The 19,450-nt window shown below is 39.5% G+C and overlaps 1 protein-coding gene across 1 annotated transcript; it reads right to left on the reverse strand.

Moving 5' to 3' along the window:
* Nucleotides 1-939: 939 nt before the first annotated feature.
* LOC133873940 (syntaxin-81) lies at nt 940-16,972 on the reverse strand. The gene is made up of 8 exons (XM_062311745.1): nt 16,713-16,972; nt 4,241-4,380; nt 3,775-3,858; nt 3,475-3,579; nt 2,892-3,035; nt 1,742-1,987; nt 1,479-1,610; nt 940-1,163 (listed from the first exon to the last, which is right to left on the reverse strand). The coding sequence occupies exons 2-8, from the start codon at nt 4,316-4,318 to the stop codon at nt 1,020-1,022; spliced, it is 933 nt and encodes a 310-aa protein (XP_062167729.1). The 5' UTR covers nt 4,319-4,380; nt 16,713-16,972; the 3' UTR covers nt 940-1,019.
* Nucleotides 16,973-19,450: the final 2,478 nt, after the last annotated feature.

Genomic DNA, 19,450 nt, shown 5'->3' on the forward strand with positions numbered 1-19,450 from the left:
TGTTGGTTCACTTCAGTACTTATCTCTTACACGCCCATACTTGGCTTTTGCTGTAAGTCGTGTATGCCAGTTTATGCATCATCCAACCAAGCTCCATTGGCAAGCTGTCAAGCGTATTCTTCGGTATCTCAAGCATACCATCTCTCATGGTTTACTTTTGCACAAGACTTCATCCAATTCTCTACAGGCATACTCGGATGCTGACTGGGCCGGATGCTCTGATGATCGACGTTCCACCGGTGCCTATTGTGTGTATCTTGGTTCTAACTTAATTTCTTGGAACTCTCGTAAGCAGCCTACTGTCTCAAGGTCTTTAACAGAAGCTGAGTATAAGTCTGTTGCTAACACGGTTGGAGAGTTGCTCTGGATTCAGTCTCTTCTTAATGAACTTCGTCTTACATTGTCTGGTCCACCGAAGATATGGTGTGACAATATTGGAGCAACTTACTTGTCGGTCAATCCTATTTTTCATGCTCGCACCAAGCATATTGCTATTGATTTCCATTTTGTTCGAGAGTTGGTTGCATCCAAGGACCTAGTGATTCTATTTGTTCCAAGTGCTGATGAGGTTGCATGTGTGCTAACTAAACCGCTTGTTTCTAAAAGATTTCATTATTTGTCTTACAAGCTCAACGTCCGCTCACTTCCGTTGCACTTGCGGGAGGATATTAAAGCACAACACACTCCTAACTCTATTCAAACTAATAAGAGTCCTAGTGAGTGTTAAGGAGAAACCCGATTGATCACAACTACTAGTGACAACCAGTTCCTAAAGAGATAGAATCCTACTTGTATTTACTAGAAGAGTTTGAACTGTATTTGTTTACTTTAGGCTGCTGATCACAGTTTTGTATTTAGATTAGGTTTATCTCTAAAAGATAGTATTAGACTAGGAAGCAAGTACTTTGATGTTATCTTGTATCATGTATAAACTCTATATAAATCAATAGATGCTCATAAGATTAGCAAGCTTGAAAAGCCAAATATTATTTGTTCTTACAGTATTAAAATGACATGACTCAACTATACCAATCAAGAAAGACGATAGAGAAGGTAAGTACAAAGAGAAAAAGCATAAGAAAGGTCCTGCTGCTGCTATTCCGCTGGATAGCTTGGGTTAACTCTTTGTTACCTAGCTCTACATTTTTTGTAGCTTCTACTGCCTGCAAAAGACAAAAAAAAAAAGGAACAAAACAGAGAAAGCTTTAGTTAGATTAAACCCCAGCTATCCGTTCTTCAAAGTGCATATGTTTCCTCAGTTCACAACAACTTTGAAGTTTGCCAACAACTTCTATATGATAATGTAGATTGAAGTTACCATCCAAAGTAAAAGCTAACTGAAGAGACCCGCCCATTTCAAACAATATCACACTGGTATTAGTTGTACAGAGCCGAATGAGTGATGTTGGCATGCTTCGTGAATTTGTTGTGAAATATTAAAGAACAAGAAATATGGGCAAAAAGATTTCACATCTCACCTGCTCATACAGAAATTCTATTTGTTGAGCTTGTTGCAGAACATGCGTGGACACAAGGTGATTCAATGCCGACATTTCCACCATCTTTGTTTCAGTTTCTTGAACGGCATCAAGAAGACTACTCAACTCTACCTGCATAACGAGCACCAGCAAGCAACTTTTAACTTTATGAGGACCTCAAAACCGGGAATTGAACAGGAGAGGAAACGCCTGTATAAAAGGATTTAGACAAAATATGATCCGAGAGCCAGTAATGTTGATACCTGAAGGGCACGCGTTTCATCATCCAAAAGCTGCTGCTGCTGTACTCTTACAGGATCATGTTGAAACTCATCGAGCTCCCTGAGCTGTGACGTAGGTGATTTAGAGGTATCTTCAAAATTTGCGTTGGCATTACGGTTAAGTTTTCTTCTAGGCATTGCTTTATTAATGGCATCTTGGAAGCGTATGGCTCTTAGCTGATCAAATTGTGTTGTGACTGAATGAAGTCTCTCACTTAATATCAAAACCTGCAGTTCAAGAAAGTAGAAAGAAAACTAATCTATCAGTCATATCATGCAAAAAATAAAAAATATCTAATCAGTAATTTCTGAGATTAATGAAAAAGATCAGCCACTCAACACATGAGGCAAAGTTTACCTTACGAAATAATGAAAATAAGACAAGAGGTCCTATGACCACCACATCTAGGGCAGTTAAAGTAGGGTTTCCATATCAGAGCAGATAACACAATTGAGATGACAAGAGTATCAATGAGAATAGCAGAAACTACATTTATCCCCCTCAATCTACCACTCTTGTTACAATGTCTATCCTAATCGTTTAATTTGGTTGACGTACCTATAAGTCTACCATTGGGTTGCAATGTTCCCTTTTTGCCCTCTAAAAAGAAAAAAAAAAAAAAAAAAAAAGACCCCCCAAAAAAGACAAAAATACATTTAAAAATCTGGGAAAAAAAAAATCCATTTTTGTTTTACTAACATGACCCACAACCACGCCATGGGTTAGGGGGTTTTTTTTTTCTCTGAATTCTTTAATTTTATTTTTTTTTCAAATGGCGATTTTTGTCTTTTTCCAGGGAAAAATGAGGACATTACAATCCCAATGGTAGATTGATAGGACACATTAACCAAATTGAAAGATTGGGGGACATTGCAAATTAAGTGGTCGATTAAGGGGTTAAGTGTAGTTTCCCAAAAAAAAAAAATGAATTGGACCTCACAAAGAGGCTAGGAATTGATCACTTCCAGACCAGACTTTCAAAAGGGAATATCTGTCCAAGGCCAGCTTTTCAAAGTTGGTCAATTGGCCACTTCTTTTTTCTTTTTGGCAGGGTGGGGTGGGATATTAGAAACAACAACAAATCCAATATAATATAGATAAATTTTAGCAAAATATAGAAAAGAATCATACCACACCATGTTTGTGCGCTACAGTATCAGCATTAGAATTATCTGCCCTTGTGCCAAGCCACCCCTTTGAGTTTGATTCTTCATTGTTTATGTTATCTTTTAAAATATCAATTTGTTCCTTGCATGCTTTAATGAAAGCACTAACCTGCAAAGAATTGATTTATAGAAAAAGTAAGGATATCCTAATAACTATGCAGCTCCATTTACAAGAAATGCACAAGAATGTTTACCTACCAAAAATGATATGCAAAATTTGGTGTATAAAGTACTATGTTCTGGAGAATGGGAGCAAGTAAAAACTAAGCAATTAAGCACTTGCTGTAAAAATTAAAATAGGGTCTACCTAAACGGAACTAAAATGTTTCTCAAGTATACAGAAACTTAAAAAAACCACATTGAATGCCTGACACATGTAATCTTGGACAATATACGGGGGAGAAAACAAGTTAAGATCTAGCACTAAAACAAAATCATCTGATTCTATTATTCAACACATTTAAGATTATATAGTAACTTTCCAATTGTTAAACACAAGATTACAATGTCTCATAAAAAGGATTCTGAGGATAAGTTTGATGACTTACTTCATTTTCAATGCTATCTCTCTCCTGTTCAGTAGTGCGATGAAGATCAACATAATCCTTCCGATGTTTCAACATAAACTGTTCCAAAGCTTCGATGCTTTCGAGCTTAATGATGAGAAGAAAAAGAGTTAACCACAAAGAGGTACATAAATGATCAAATGCTTCCATTTTTTCAGGGAGAAAAGAAATAAAATCCTTCCTCATGGATCAATTGAGGATGATAAAGTCTAGTGAACTAATCCTGTAATCAGAAGTTAAGGGGAACAGAAAAATAAAGCACACTGGTGATGGCAAGTATACCGTCTTCAGTGCGGCTTTGCTGAAAGATGACCTTTGCCGAGGTTTATGAATTATGAAAGATGCCAAAATGGCTGCCAATTTCGTCTGCCAAAAGAAATAACACCTAATTTAGGAAGAAAAAAAAAAGGGTGGGGGGAAAAGAAGTTTATCAAGTTAACAAAATTATGTGCTACATGCAAGCATAGTCACCTAATGGCACCTCAAGACAATATGAATTAACAATATAAACAGATACAAGGGTATCTTGACTGGTTTCCAGTAAATATATGAAAATAACAAAGCAAACAACTGATAGCAAAAATTTCTACAGAATTAAAGAGAAAGCAAAGAAGTTACAACTTGTATTTTATACCAACATCATAACCAAACCCCTTCCCAAAGAACTCTTATCGCGCCAAAGGTTTCCACTGCAAGAAACACATCTTACGCATAATTAGAGTAAAAATGGATCTTAAGGGTAACAAACCTCATTATATCCCAAAGAAAGAGCAGCCTGCCGCACAGCATCCTTAAAATCCTCAGACCTATCTCTGATTCTTGTCATTCTTTACCATCAACCACCTCAGAACAAATCCTCTAAAAGCTTCAACAGAACCCAAAAGCACACTACATACAGCACAAAAAGAACAAGAAAAAGAATAAGGCTTATTACATAAATCCCGCCAGACTTTATAGTGGTTTCAATTTGAGTTCTTGGCTTGTATTGTTGCAATTAATTTCATAGATTTAACAATTCTCCCTTCAGTTAGTCTCAGATAATTTAGGGTAACAGAGAGCACATGAACAATGCGTGATACTCATCCGGCTCTTGAAAACAAAAGGGCCTTTAAGGCCTTCTAACATTCGTTGTACAAGCAAATTTATGCCCGTGATGTAACCAACTCAGCGCAGCAAATCAAATTTTATTTCAAGAATTTTGAGTATGTGTGTTACAATGTATCTGCATGTCATACAATGAGTACAGGTACCACTAAGATAAACCACAAATATTGGTGCATAACAACTAACATGTACGTAATGTCTATTCCATTCCCTTATTAACTGAACTCCTTTAGTTTTGTTTTGTATTTTACTACTATCTTTTATTATTATGCAAAGACGAACAAACCAAAACTCGTGCTGCATTAAGGTCAAAACTAAATTTAGAACCGGCATATAAAAGAAAAAAATAAATATAACAAATATAGAAATCAAGTAGTGCTAAAAAATTGCCTCCAAAGGGCAACACAGTTTAACCATAAAGAACAGAAGATGTAGCTGAAAACTGGAATCTAAACAAGGGAACCAGTACTTAAGGCAGCAATGACGCAGTGGAATCTTCATTTGATCCACCACCTGAGGCCAAGCTGATCAAACCTTCTATAAATTAGTATATTAACAAATGAAGTTTCTTTTATTAGTTACACTCCTTAAAATGAGTGGGAAAAAAAAATCCACACAAGATTCAGCAAATAAATATCATCTTTTTATTTTCCAAGGCATCACCTCTAAGAAACACTACTTTTTGTCACTATGTCATTAATGATCTAAAACAGATCATAATTTTCTGGGTGAAGCTCATAACTAGCAGGTCATGCAACAAGTGTAATGTAATTCAGTTGCTTGGTGGTGATTAAAATTACTTTACACATGTTGAAAAGCTTCCACATCAAACACCGCATAGCAAATGAAGAAAACCATTTGTGATAGACAAAGCTACTCAGCCTAAATAAATGTATGGTGAAATTTTTTTTTTTATAAGTGAAGATTTTATAAAAAAAAGCGTAAGGCACTCTTAAGTACACAGACAATATACACAAGAAGCACCTAACAAAAACTCAAAGAAAACAACAAAGAACCACAAAACCCTAAAAGCCCTCAAACCCGACAAGCACACCAACCCGAAACCTATAAAACACCAAAAGCCCTCTAACCCGAAACCCACACGAAGCACTCAACTCCAGCACGTGAGCCCTTGCCTTTCCCACGCCTAGAGGACGAGCAAGCAGTGCCATAGTTTATGGAGCAATCTTAGTTCAACAGCTCCCTTCTACCTCTAGTCTTAGGACGCGCACCCTTAACCTCCCAATGATGATCCTCTTCAATGGCCGCCAGGAGCAAGATGTATCCTTGAACCCCTCACACAAGACCCCCATCACAAGGTCCTCACCACCCAAAGCCCTACCCAAGGGCATGGTGGGAGGAAAAACACCCAAAGGGTAAGGAAAATCTCCATACTCCTCATCCCACAAATCGTCTCCCTGATCTCACCCCACCATCTCCAAAGGCAAACCAAAGCCTACCGGCCACTTCTGAGATTAAATCAAACCATTCAACCTGAAATCATCACCCTTGTCAACAATTGGAGTGACAGAGAAACAAACACCCAAAGGGAAGTAAACCCCTTCCACCCCAACTTCCCTTGCAACCAGAGCCAAAGACAAAGCAACCGACACTTTAGGCGAAGGATGATGAACCTTCACTGCGGGGCTTGGCCTGAAAAACCTTCGTCGAAGCAAACCCCTCGGCCGAGGAGATTTCTGAACATCAGCCTTCACGGTGGCTGTAAATCTACCAAAAGGCTCCGACACCACGATGACAGAAGGCCGCACTAGCAGCACAATGAACACCAACATAGGCTCGGCAAGCAAACTATCCTCCATCTTCGTGAACTAACTATCCTTGGTTTTATAGTTATAGCACTTCATTGGCTTAGTCGCCACCAGTATCAAGGAATCCAAACAAAGTTTTGGAGGCAGCAAGGAATCAGCTTCAATACTCTCAAACTACACTATCGTCGAAGGCTGAGCCACAAGCTCTGTCAAAAAAGCAGAGCTTGGGACAATAGCTGCTTCCACCGCCGGACCTAAGAGAACTCCCTTGCTGGAGTGGTTGTCTGAATATTGACCTTTGATGACGACAACAAGGGAACATAGCACGGAGCCAAAACTGAAGACTAAGACCCACCAGAGATATCTAACCAAACTGGAGAAGACTCCTGTTGTCGATCGTCAAGACTTACAAAAGCTGGCGTAGGCTGATCTGCTTCCACAGCCGGAGCCAAAACTAACTAAGACCCACTGGCGATATCAAACCAAATCGTAGAGGACCCTTGGTGTCGATTGTCGAGACTCACGGAAGTAGGCGTCCAATGAGAGCAAGAGAGTAACATCGACATCATCAGTCCTTACTGGAGACATCCCAGCACGCCGGACTGAACCAGACATGGCCGCCGTGGCCAGGACCACCTTCGGCGACAACTCCAGAGTACCAAAACACTGCTTGGACCAGCTTGAAACCCCACCCAGAGAAAATGGACTTTCCCCCTCACCCAACAAGATGGCAAATTGCACCACGCTTGTTTTGGGTTTGAACTTAACCCGAACTCCAAAACGAGTTGAGGGCTCGAAATAAGCTTGGGCCTGGGTTTACGCTTAGGGGCCCAAGCCACCCCTCCTTTGAACCGCCCAACTCTAGTGGACTTGGCCCATACCCTAAAAAACTCCACTATCTTCCCCCATACCCTATCAAACTCCACTTTAGCCTTCACGAGATGCCTCTTCCAATCCCTAAGAAGACATAACATCTTCCTCTTTCCAAATCATCTACCGCCCTTTACTTCATCATCAAAGAGGCAATTCCCATTGCCTGAACAGAGTGAACGTCTGTGTGGTTCTTGCCCAACGGATTGTCGCCAGCATCAACGAATATACCCAACGGATCTCTAAGCTCCTCTGCCAAAGGCTTCTCCACCGCATAAAAATTGGGCTCCACTCGCAACACCTAGCCAAGGCCCCACCTTCTTCCCACCCTTCTTCTCCGCCAAATTTGGAAACCCAGAACCATACCTCACTGAAGCAACAAAGAACTCTATCGCCATACTCAACTCTTCAACAAATTTAAGCCAACCCCACCCATCACAACCCTCAGGGATCACAATCAACTTTCTCCGGTCACCCAATCCATATCCCACCGCCTCTAAAAACCGGCCAGCGTTATTGCCACCTCTACGAACAATGAGAACCTTTGCACCCTCCCTAAAAGATTTGTATCTCTCTTACCATGAAACCCCATCAAATCCTCCATTGTCGAGGCGAACCATGCAGAACACGGGTTGAGAGAGAGAGAGAGGGGGGATGGGGAAAATATTGGCATGGTATGGTGATAATGGCACAATGGTGGTAGGGTGACAATGGTCATGGAGACAGCAAATAAGTTGAATATATCTTAAATTCAAAAATATTACCTCAACCACCAATATAGGAATATCCGGTATATGTGAAAGTACTAACCCAATGGATTGGCTAATTGAACCTACATGGGCATACCAAACATGACATATGGATATGTGTAACTTTAGTCCCACATAGAGAAGAAAAGTAGTCCACATAGAGGGGGTGGTTTATAAAGACATTCATCAGTGCTAAGTTTCATATTGCTTGCTTACTAGATGAAACTGGGCCTTATAAGTGATTCTAAGGAACCTTCAAATTGAATATTTTTTTGGGGTAATGGCGCAAATGTGACTAGCGCTTTCCCTAAATCGTTACAAATGATATCAAAGCCATCTAGTAACACTATGTGGTATTGGATCACAGCATGACATTGTCCTAAAGAGAACGATAGGGGCTTAATGGAAGGAGTGTAACACCTTGGTTTCACATTGGGAAGATCACTAGCCACATAGGTAGTTTATAAAGACACACATTGGTACTAAGTCATAAATTGCTTGCTTACTAGGTGAAACTGGTTTTATAAGTAATTCTAATGAAACTCTAAATTGACTAGTCCTTTTGGAGTGATAGCTTAGATGTGGCTAGTACTTTTCTAGGTCATTACAAATGGTATCAGAATCACCTACTTACACCATGTGGTATTGGATCAGAGTATAAAGTTGTCCTAACAAGAACGTTAGGGCATAGGGGCTTAATAAGAGGAGTGTAACACCCTAGATCCACATTGGGAAGATGACCAGCCCATATAGAGTTGGTGGTTTATAAAGACACTCATTAACACAAAATTACACATTGCTTACTTACTAGATGAAACTAGCTTTATCAGTGATTCTAGAAAAACTCCAAATTGATTAGTCCTTTTGGGGTGAGCGCAGATATGGCTAGCGCTTTTCTTATGTCGTTACAAATGATATCGAAGTCACCTAGTAGCGTCATGTGACACTGGAACACTGCATGACATAGTCCTGACGAGGACGTCAGGGTTTAAGGGGGGAGTGTAACACCCTAGTGCCACATTGGGAAGATGAATAACCCACATAGAGTGAGTGGTTTATAAAGACACTCATCAATGCTAAGTCCCACATTGCTTACTTATTAGGTGAAACTAAACTTTATAAGTGATTCTAGGGAAGCTCCAAATTGACTAGTCCTTTTGGAGTAATAGCACATATGTGACTAGCATTTTTCCAATATGTATATCCTATCTTTGCCCATAATCTTTTTAACCAAATGTGCTCTTAAGTTTCTTAGTAAATTAAGTATAAAGGTATTTATACTTGCAAAATTTGATAATAAAATTGATTACTATTGAACTCCTCTCTTAGCCTATCAATTACAACATTGATATATCGAAATATATATAATTTGGAGGTAATTCCGATTGAGCAATCGGGTGTTGGTGGTTTTTCTACTGCTATGGAAGATTTCTCGGAGTTCATACATGGGCAGAATTTGGTGGATATTCCTCTCCAAGGAGGGCAGTTCACTTGGTCCAATAATCAGGTATTGTCTAAAATTGATAGGTTTCTGTTATCTCCGGAGTGGGAAGAACATTACCCTGATGTGTCACAAAGTCGTTTGCCTAGACTTTTATCAGACCATTTTCCTTTGATGTTGGATTGTGGATCACAAAGAGAAGGGAAAAGATACTTCAAATTTGAAAACATGTGGCTCAAATCCGATGACTTTGTAGATCAAGTGCAACGTTGGTGGGAGTCTTATGATTTTCAAGGTCTGCCGAGTTCTGTGCTGGCTCACAAGTTGAAAGCTTTAAAAGTTGACTTGAAGATATGGAATGCGGAGGTCTTTGGTGATGTGGGGAAGAAGAAGAAGGAATTATTGGAATGTATTAAAGAGCTAGAGTGTTTTGAAGAAGCTCGGGGGCTAGTGGAGGAGGAGCGGGTTCAGAAGTCAGACATGATCAGGGAACTGGAAAAAACTCTCCTGTTTGAGGAGGTTAATTGGAGGTAAAAGTTTCGGGCTCTGTGGCTGAAGGAAGGGGTTAATACCACTAAATTCTTTCACAGGGTGGCTAATTCGCATCGGAGGTACAATCATGTGGGAGTTTTGAGGATCAATGGGGCTTTGTCTTCTGATCCAGTGGAAATTAAGGATCATATTGTAAATTATTATGACTCTCTGTACACCGAGCAGAGTTCATGGCGGCCTAGGGTGGATGGAATTTCTTTCTCCTCCATTGATGCAGATGAGTGTCTTTGGTTAGAACGAGGCTTTAAGGAGCAGGAGGTGTGGGAGGTGGTGCGGGAGATGAACGGGGATAAGGCATTGGGTCCAGATGGTTTTTCTATGGCTTTCTTTCAGAAATGTTGGGGGGTTCTCAAAAAAGATATTATGGCGGTTTTTTCAGAATTTCATAATAGTTGCCAATTTGAGAGGAGTTTGAATGCAAATTTTGTTTCCTTAATTCCTAAGAAGGCTGATGCGATGGAGGTTAAGGACTTTAGGCGGCCTATCAGCTTGGTGGGAGGGGTCTATAAAATTATTTCTAAGGTCCTTGCTAACAGGCTCAAATCAGTGTTGGGAAAAATTATTTCGAGCTCTCAGAATGCTTTCGTTGGTGGTAGGCAAATCTTGGATTCAGTTCTTATAGCCAATGAATGCCTTGATAGCCAAAGGCGGTCAAGGGAGGCTGGATTATTATGCAAACAAGATTTGGAGAAAGCATATGATCACGTAAATTGGGATTTCCTCCTTTACATGCTTCAGAGTAGAGGTGTGCGGGGCCGGATTTACATATATTTTCCACAACCCGCCCCACAATGAACGGGTTTGAAATTTGGGATCCGCAACCCGCATAGTGAATGGTCAACCCGCTGGACCTCGGGTAGCACGGATCGAGATGGGTTCATGCGGGTTCGAGAATTCCTTTCTTCTTCTTTTTTATTTCTTTCTTTTCTTTTCTTTTTTTAAAAAAAAATTGGGCCCAAAACCAGGTGGGATGTGAGTCGAAGCCTTTATTTTGGGTTGGGTTGGGTACTTCTCCTTGGCAGTTCAATTGGATTGATATTCTAATTTCTAACAAAAAGACAGACATCGCAAGATACAACTGGGAATGACTTCTCGGCAATCGGAACTATAAACCCCCTATTTTCTCCTTTTATCTCTAAGGATGTTACTGCTCATCTAACACATTAACACAAATCTTGGCCACAAAGACAATCCAATGACCCATCAACAACGACAGAAGCCCAAAAAGCATTAGCTCTACTTGCAGATAACAACCAAAATTCCAAAAGCTTCAAGAAATAATAATAATAATTATAGGATGGGGGGCAATCAGAACAACACCAGATTTTGCTTATCAGATTCGTCCTGAACACCAACGGACTTCATTTCCCCAGACTCATCATCCGAATCAAATATCTTCTCCTCAATCTCGTGCTCGCTACCACCAAAACCCTCCTCTTCGAGAATCTCACCTTTCTCCACGTCTTCATCAAGATGAGTAATGTTAACAGCCACAAGAGGAGGAGGAGGAGGAGGAAGGTTGATATCCTCACCCTCGCTCTTCTCTTCGTGCTTCTTGCTGCGGTGCTGGTGACGGAGGTGCCGGTGATGGAGGATGCGCAGCGCTAATGGGGAGATGTGCGGCGCTGCCTGGGACTCTTGATCTTCTTATTTTAGGTTTTTGTTTTAGGGCAATATGGTCAATGGATGGGTGGTTGCCTGGTTGGGATTCAGATTTGATATTTTAGATTCTAGGCTAAATTTCAAGTTCGGGGTGGGGCGGGTTTGCGGATTGGGAAATACCCATTTCCGCAATCCGCCCCATAAGGCACGGGTCTTCATATTTAGTACCCGCTAGTTGCAAAAACCAGGTAATATCCTAAAATTTCAGTTCGGGTTGGGGCGGATTTGCGGGTGCGGGTGGGTTCTGCCCACCCCTACTTCAGAGGTGTGGGTTTGGGGAGAGGTGGAGAGAATGGATTAAATTTTGCGTTTCTACAGTAAAATTTTCCATTTTGGTTAATGGTGTCCCTTTTGGTTTCTTTCAGAGCTCGCGGGGGATTAGGCAAGGTGATCCTCTTTCTCCTTTGCTGTTTGTGGTGGTTATGGAAGCGCTTAGCAGGATGTTGAATGCATTTATGCTCCAAGGCTTGCTATCAGGCTTCTCAGTGGGCTTCATGGGTAATGAATCTTTAGTGGTGAATCATCTACTGTTTGCGGATAATACCTTAATTTTTTGTGGAGCACAGGCCGAGCATGTTCGAAATTTGAGGTGTACCTTCTTATGTTTCGAAGCGGTGTCAGGGTTGAGATCAATTTAGGCAAATCCGAATTGGTCCCTATTGGCAGGGTGGAAGATGTAGAGTCTTTGACACATATTCTGGGTTGTAGAATTGGGTCTTTGCCGATGACTTATTTGGGTATGCCGTTGGGGGCGTCGTTCAAATCTATTTCTATTTGGAACAGGGTTATTGAGAAGGTAGAACGAAGGTTGGCTAGTTGGAAGAAACTATATTTATCCAAGGGTGGTAGGGCGACATTGATTTACAGTACTCTTTCTAGCATTCCTACTTATTATTTATCTTTGTTCCCTATTTCTATGTGTAGCTAAGAAACTGGAGCGGCTTCAAAGGGAGTTTCTGTGGAGTGGTTTGGGTGATGAGACTAAATTTCATTTAGTCAATTGGCATCGAGTTTGTACTCCAATCAAGGCTGGTAAACTGGGAGTTCGTAATGTTATTAATTTTAATCAAGCCTTATTGGGGAAGTGGATTTGGAGGTTCTCTCAAGAGCGCGATGCTTTGTGGAGATTGGTGATTGAGGTGAAGTATGGGAATGTGAGGGGAGGTTGGTGTTCTTTATCGGTTACGGGGCCTTATGGTGTCAGTGTTTGGAAGTTTATTCGAAGGGGGTGGGATAATGTTGCCAAGTATTTGCGTTTTGAGGTGGGTGATGGGTCTCATATTCGCTTTTGGCATGATTTATGGTGTAGGGACAAGCCTCTCAAGCTCTGTTATCCAGCTTTGTATTGTATTGCTCGTTCTCCTGATGCTTGGGTGGTGGATAATTTGTCTATGGTATGAGGTGTGGTTCATTGGAATGTTCTCTTTACACACTATGCTCAGGATTGGGAGGTGGAGATGGTGATGTCCTTCTATGGACAGTTATACTCTACTCGGGTTCGGCATGGGGAGGTTGATAGGGTGGTGTGGATTCTTTCCAAAAGGAGGAATTTTGAAGTGAAGACTTTCTACAAAGCATTAGTTTGTCACGAGGCGGCTTCTTTTCCTTGGAAGGATATATGGCGTGTTAAAGCTCCGAAGCGGGTGGCGTTCTTTGTTTGGACAGCGGCTTTAGAAAAGATTTTAACTCAGGACAATTTATGTAGGCGTGGTGTTGTGGTGGTAGAGTGGTGTGTTTGTGTAAAAAGCATGGGGAATCCGTTGATCACCTTCTTTTTCATTGTGATGTGGCACGGGTGGTTTGGAGTTCTTTTTATAGCTTGTTCGGGGTGGAGTGGGTTATGCCTAGTAGTGTCTTGGATTTATTGAGTGGTTGGAGCACCTTGCTGGGTCGTGGTCCTGTTCTCCGTATTTGGAAACAGGTTCCTTTATGTGTTATGTGGGGCTTGTGGCATAAGAGAAATTCTAGGCTTTTTGAGGATATGGAGGTTTCGGTTGGAGCTCTTTGTAGAAATGTGCTTCAAATGTTATATCTTTGGGTGTCGGCGCATAGTTCGGGTTATATGTTGTTCGCTGATTTTTTACTTTCTTGTTCGTTTCTTTGCTCTGTTTAGGGGCTCTTTTGTATACTTCTAGTATACTAAGGTTGCGCCCATTTGCGCTTTTTAATGAATTTTTACTTATTAAAAAAAAAAATCAATATCCTTTTCAATGCATGAATAGGTATTTGGACAATTATATAACTACAGAAAAAATTTCAAATGCTTGAAAACATTGGAAACAACAATGACGATAATGACATATCAACAGATATTTAGTTCCATGAAGAAAGCTCATAATGCATCTTGTGTCGTCAACAATAACATGTTACAAACACCTTTTCTTTTTTTTTAATAAGTAATAAAATCTCATTAGAAAGTACAAAAGTGCGCAACCCTAGTACACATGAAGTATACAAAAGTGCCCCTAATAAGAGGAAACAAAAGAACATAAATGTAAAAACTCAGCAAACATAATACGACTCGGGCTATGAGCCGAGACCCAACATGTTACAAAAACCTTGAATGATACAAATTGTAATAAGTCAAGGAAATGTTAATGACTATATTGATACACCAAGTACAACACAATTTTGGGATTTGAAACCATGCCATTAAGCTCAAAGATGAATCTGCTAGTTACAAACTTTTGCCATACAAAATAACTCAAACTAGTTACTTGCCCAGGAAGAAAAAAAAAAAAAAAAGGATTCACTTCTATAATAAGTCTAGCAAGTTTCATCTACATTAACAAACCACAAAAAAAAAAAAAAAAAAAAAAAAAAAAAAAAAAAAATTAAAGCCTTAATGGATTCAAAGCCCATTTAAGTATTTCTATAATCTCGTGTATTTATAAATATCACTTACTAATCCCTTGAATTTTTATTTTTTTCTTTTTTTACAAGTAAGAGAAATTTCATTAAAAGCGCAAAAAGCGATCAAGTACATAGGTAGTATACAAGAACGGCAACTAAGAAGAAGAAGAAAACAATACAAGAAAATCATTACAACTAACCACTAAAAGGGCAAGGAACGCAGCCGTCCAAGAGTACAAAGAATAAAAGAAAAAAGAAATGAACTCCTTAATGGTTCTTTCTTTATCCTAAAACTGTCTATCGTTGCGTTCCCTCCACAAGCACCATAAGAGGCAACAAGGAACCATCTTCCACACAACCACACTCCGAGAGCGACCACCCGTCCACCAACAAGCGAAAAGATCAACCACCCGACGAGGCATAACCCAAGATAGACTGAAGCGGCTAAAGATGGCATTCCATAGAACGCAAGCGACCTCACAATGGAGAAAAAGATGATCCGCAGACTCCCCATTCTTTTTGCACATACAACATCTATCAATTACAATGACACGCATCTTTCTAAGATTATCCAAAGTAAGGATCTTCCCTAGCGCTGCCGCCCAAGTGAAAAATGCCACTTTCAAGGGAACCTTAGTACGACAAATACTTTTCCAAGGGAAATGAATTGTCTCGTTGTAGGCAAGAGTCTTGTAGAAAGATCTAACATCAAACTTCCCTTTGCGAGAAGGAGACCACCAAAGCTTATCTTCCCCATCACGATCTAGACTGATGGAATACAATAAGGTAAAGAAAGAAGTCAAGACATCCACCTCTCAATCGTGTGCCGATCGAATAAATCTGACATCCCACTGAAAATATTTAATCCCATTTCCTCAAACATCTATAAATATTACTTTTTGGTGCCTTAGAATTATTTTGGCCGAATATTAAAACCCCAAGAAATCCATCATGAATTATCCAAGTGAAAACATCTCATAGTTAATGCCGCACATAATGAAATAATAAATATCAATGTATAAAATAGTTGAACACTTCTAGAGAATGCATTAGACGTATGTCTATAAATTCCCAATCTCTTGCTAATGGTGAACACGTCAACTAACCAACTTTACATATCTCGAAAGAGGACCCAGCAATTTCTTGAAGATTTCTTTCTTTGGAAGTAGCCAAAATTATCTAAGAGAAGTTTGTCAAAATTTTCAAACCCAACCTCTTCATTTTCTTCTCCTTCTCTCTTTTTTTTTTAACCCTATAGTCGAAACCCATGCTAGCATAAATCCCAACCTCTTCATTTTCTTCTCCTTCTCTCTTTTCTTTTCTTTTTTTGACAATTTAGAAAACCCATTCATCCCTTCTGTAAGAAGCTCTATTTGACATCAAAACCAATCAAATTGGGCACCCTATAGTCGAAACCCATGCTAGCATAAATCACTCAAAATTCTTTCTTTCTTCTTCTCTGTTTTCCCTCTCTAATTCAACTCAATTTCTCAGCTATGCGTCTTCACCAAACAAAACACCAAAAACCAACAATCATACTAAAACCTTCCTCTCCACCATTCTGTCAAGAAATCAAAACAACCATCTACATAAAAACCTCTTCCTTCTCCGGTTATCAAACAAATAAAGGATATCCAAAGAGACCACTTCATCATTATAACACAACTAATTAACAACACCCAACACATCCAAAATTTATCAACAACTCCTCCATAACCGGCCATATCAAAATTCTCAACTACGCAAAACACCTCAACAAACCGTCTACAATCAGTAACGAAAATCAAACAAAAAAATATACAACCTCAAACAATCCGAATATCCAAAAACACACACACAACACCAAAAAGGTAATAATCGTTACGAAAACCCAATTGCAACATTAAGGATGCTCTCAAATTCAGTCACCAATATCAAAATCCAACAAAAATCAAAACACCCAATACCAAAACAAATCTGTTTTTCTCTCAAACTAAATCACAACCCAGCACACCTATTCACAATCAGAACAACTATATTCTCTTCTAAATTTTTTATTAATCAAAATCAAAGAAAACCCAACGAAGACAACCAACCTCTACTGAAAATCTGATGCCTACAAACCTACTTCCTCCTCCCAAGCGGCCAATTCAACCAAAACCCCAACAAATCAGCCAATCCCATACCCATTATCACCCAAAATCATCCAAACAATTTAAAGAAAACTCACAATACACTTACCTACAGATCAAGCTCCTCCCGTTTGGTACTGAGAAAAACACAGGAGCCCAAATCGAGTGGTTCTGAGCTCGCCGGCGTCGGTCCCGTGACCCACCAGCCCAGGCGTTGCTCCTCCACCCCTGACGGTGGCCAGTTCGTGCCTCGACCGCGATTCAACCGCGCCTCTCTCTCTCCCTCTCTCTCTCTCTCTCTCGGTTAGTTGCAGAGAAATGAAAATGGGGAAGGGCTTGCTGAAGACAGGGGTGTCTCGTGCGCGGATCCGGATCCCCTCAGATTTTAAGAAATCTGAGTTCCTCAAATTTCAAAATCTTGGCCATTGGTTGCATCTAAAGGTCTAAAAGAGCTCCAGGTGTCTTTTGTCTTATCGAGGAAAATGTTCATATTCTAAAGCTGTCCGAAACACTTTCAAATTTCAAAATCTTCCCCCCCCCCCCCCCCCTCTCTCTCTCTCTCTCTCTCTCTCTCTCTCTCTCTCTCGCCAGACTCTCTATCACTTTTCGCCGGAAAAGGCCTCAATTTTCGCCGGGAAATCTCTTGCCAGATACCCTCTCACTTTTCGCCGGAAATGCTCTTCATTTTCGCCGGAAATCTCTCTATCGCCGGAAACGCTCCTCTCTTGCCGGAAAGCTCTCCATTTTCGCCGGAAACGCTCCTCTCTCGTTGGTCAGGTGCTCATTCTCTTTCTTTTGTTGAATATTTATATTGATTTCTTTTCCAAAAAATTGCCTACCTGTTGAAATTTTTTTTATCAAATATGTGTGTACGCATGTTTCTGTGTTTGCTGGAGGCCATATGCTGATTATACAATGTGCTAATTGGACTGGAGAAATTTGCTGAACCTTAATAACTTATTTGTGGTATTATACATTTGCTGAACTCAGGGTCAAGGCAGTAGATTTCATAGTCATCTGAAATACATTTCTTTAGTTCTCAACAAGCTACATGTCTTGTATTTGGAGGATTTAGAGGGAGTTGAATCTGGTTTCTATTCAATGATTTAAACCTATAGTTTGAGCTGAACTAGGTATATTTAAGTGAAGATTTTGACCCCCAAAAGAAAAAGAAGTTTTGTTTTCACTGCCTTTGCTGTGTGCAAATAACGTGATTGCAGATGAGTTTTTAACATCATTTTTTGGATCTAGTGGCATGTTCTTATTTGAAATTTGGGCTATAAGTTATATGCAACCCTCATGCTGAGAAGCTTAGCTTTGGCCTTTGAGTTCTCTTGTTAATCTTTCTAAGTGTTATTCTTTTCATATGTTGGCTTTTGGCTGGTTTCTTACGGGAGTTTACAGCACCATGTTTTCAGGTTTGAGCGAGAAAGAATATGCCTGTTGTAAATATAAGTCTCTGAGGGTTTTGTAAATACATTTTGTGTTCCTCGTTGTAGATTTCTAGTTGTTTTGATTAGAGGTGCTTATAGCTTCTCGTGTCCGATTGTACATGTAAAAAATTCTTTGCAAACCAATTCTTCAAGAGCTTTGATTGAAAATGGAGTTGGCTTCTTCCTATCTTTTTTGTACACATATAAGAGAAACAGAGGAGATTCCAGGATTCTAATTTGAAAGGCAATCTTGGGCCCTTCTAGTGTCATAAAATTTGAGGGTATATAGTTTGATTCTGCATACTCTTTGAGCTTAATAAAATGAGAGATGTTTCCATGTACTTGTTCTTTGTGTGCTCCGATTTAAGAGCAGCTTTTCAAGAAGTTTCAAATTCATGTAATGCTTCTAGTTAATCACCCTTTCTACTGTGTGTAATTGAAGATGTCTAGATTACTATGAATTTGCAAAAGAAAACTTTGTGTTTATATTTATTCACATTCACATTGCAGAAGTTTTGGTTAAATCTGGCAATCTGGAGGTAGAGGAGATGGGAGTATTGGCACACAGTGGTTATTGGAGAGGCAACCCAAAGCAATAGCAGAGAAGAAGACAATTTTCTGTTACATGATGTACCATAATATCTTTTAGCTTCCTTTTTTGTATTTTAAGGTTGTTATTTCATTCTAAGAGGAAAAAATTATATTGAAAGGAGTGATTCTTTTACATGTTGGAACTTGTAACATGTAATTCTCATACAGAGAAGTTAAGTGGATTTTTTGATGCAACACGTTGATATTTTGATATGTGAATTACAAAACATAATATCATATTACATCTTGTCAAAAGGAGATGATGTTGCTTAATATCAGTTGGGACATTCTTTCCAGAAAAGTAACTCAAATTCCAGAAGACTCGTGATGGGTCATTTAGCCTGAAAACCACATATCCTGTGTAAGATACAATCTTCTTAAGCAGTAAATACACCCAAAAAGTTATTCAAAATCCTTTGCACTTTAGCCAAACAAACAGCCACCAATTTGTTTCTATACATGTTACAATATTAATTTTTCAAGTGTACATATGGCTTCCATGCATAACATGTACAGAAACAAGGATTATACCTTTCAAATTTCTGGTAACAAATGTAATGTACATATTTGTCAATCTCCGGAAACTAAAAAAAAAAAAAGCAAAGAAAAAAAAAAATCACCTACCCAATCAACAATTTGGATGAATAGGAGCTATGATAACTTTAAGGTAATAAAACTTGTCTGTCTATGTGAAACTGGTTTCTCTCCAAGCAAAAGTGCCCTTAAAATGGCCTCACATTCCAATGCAATACATAAGAAAGTGTCCACCATCTGCAACTTCATGGTATCGAATTCATTCTTAATTTCCAAGATCTGGATCTAT

Source organism: Alnus glutinosa, chromosome 7 (assembly GCF_958979055.1).
Source record: "Alnus glutinosa chromosome 7, dhAlnGlut1.1, whole genome shotgun sequence".
NCBI lineage: Eukaryota > Viridiplantae > Streptophyta > Magnoliopsida > Fagales > Betulaceae > Alnus > Alnus glutinosa.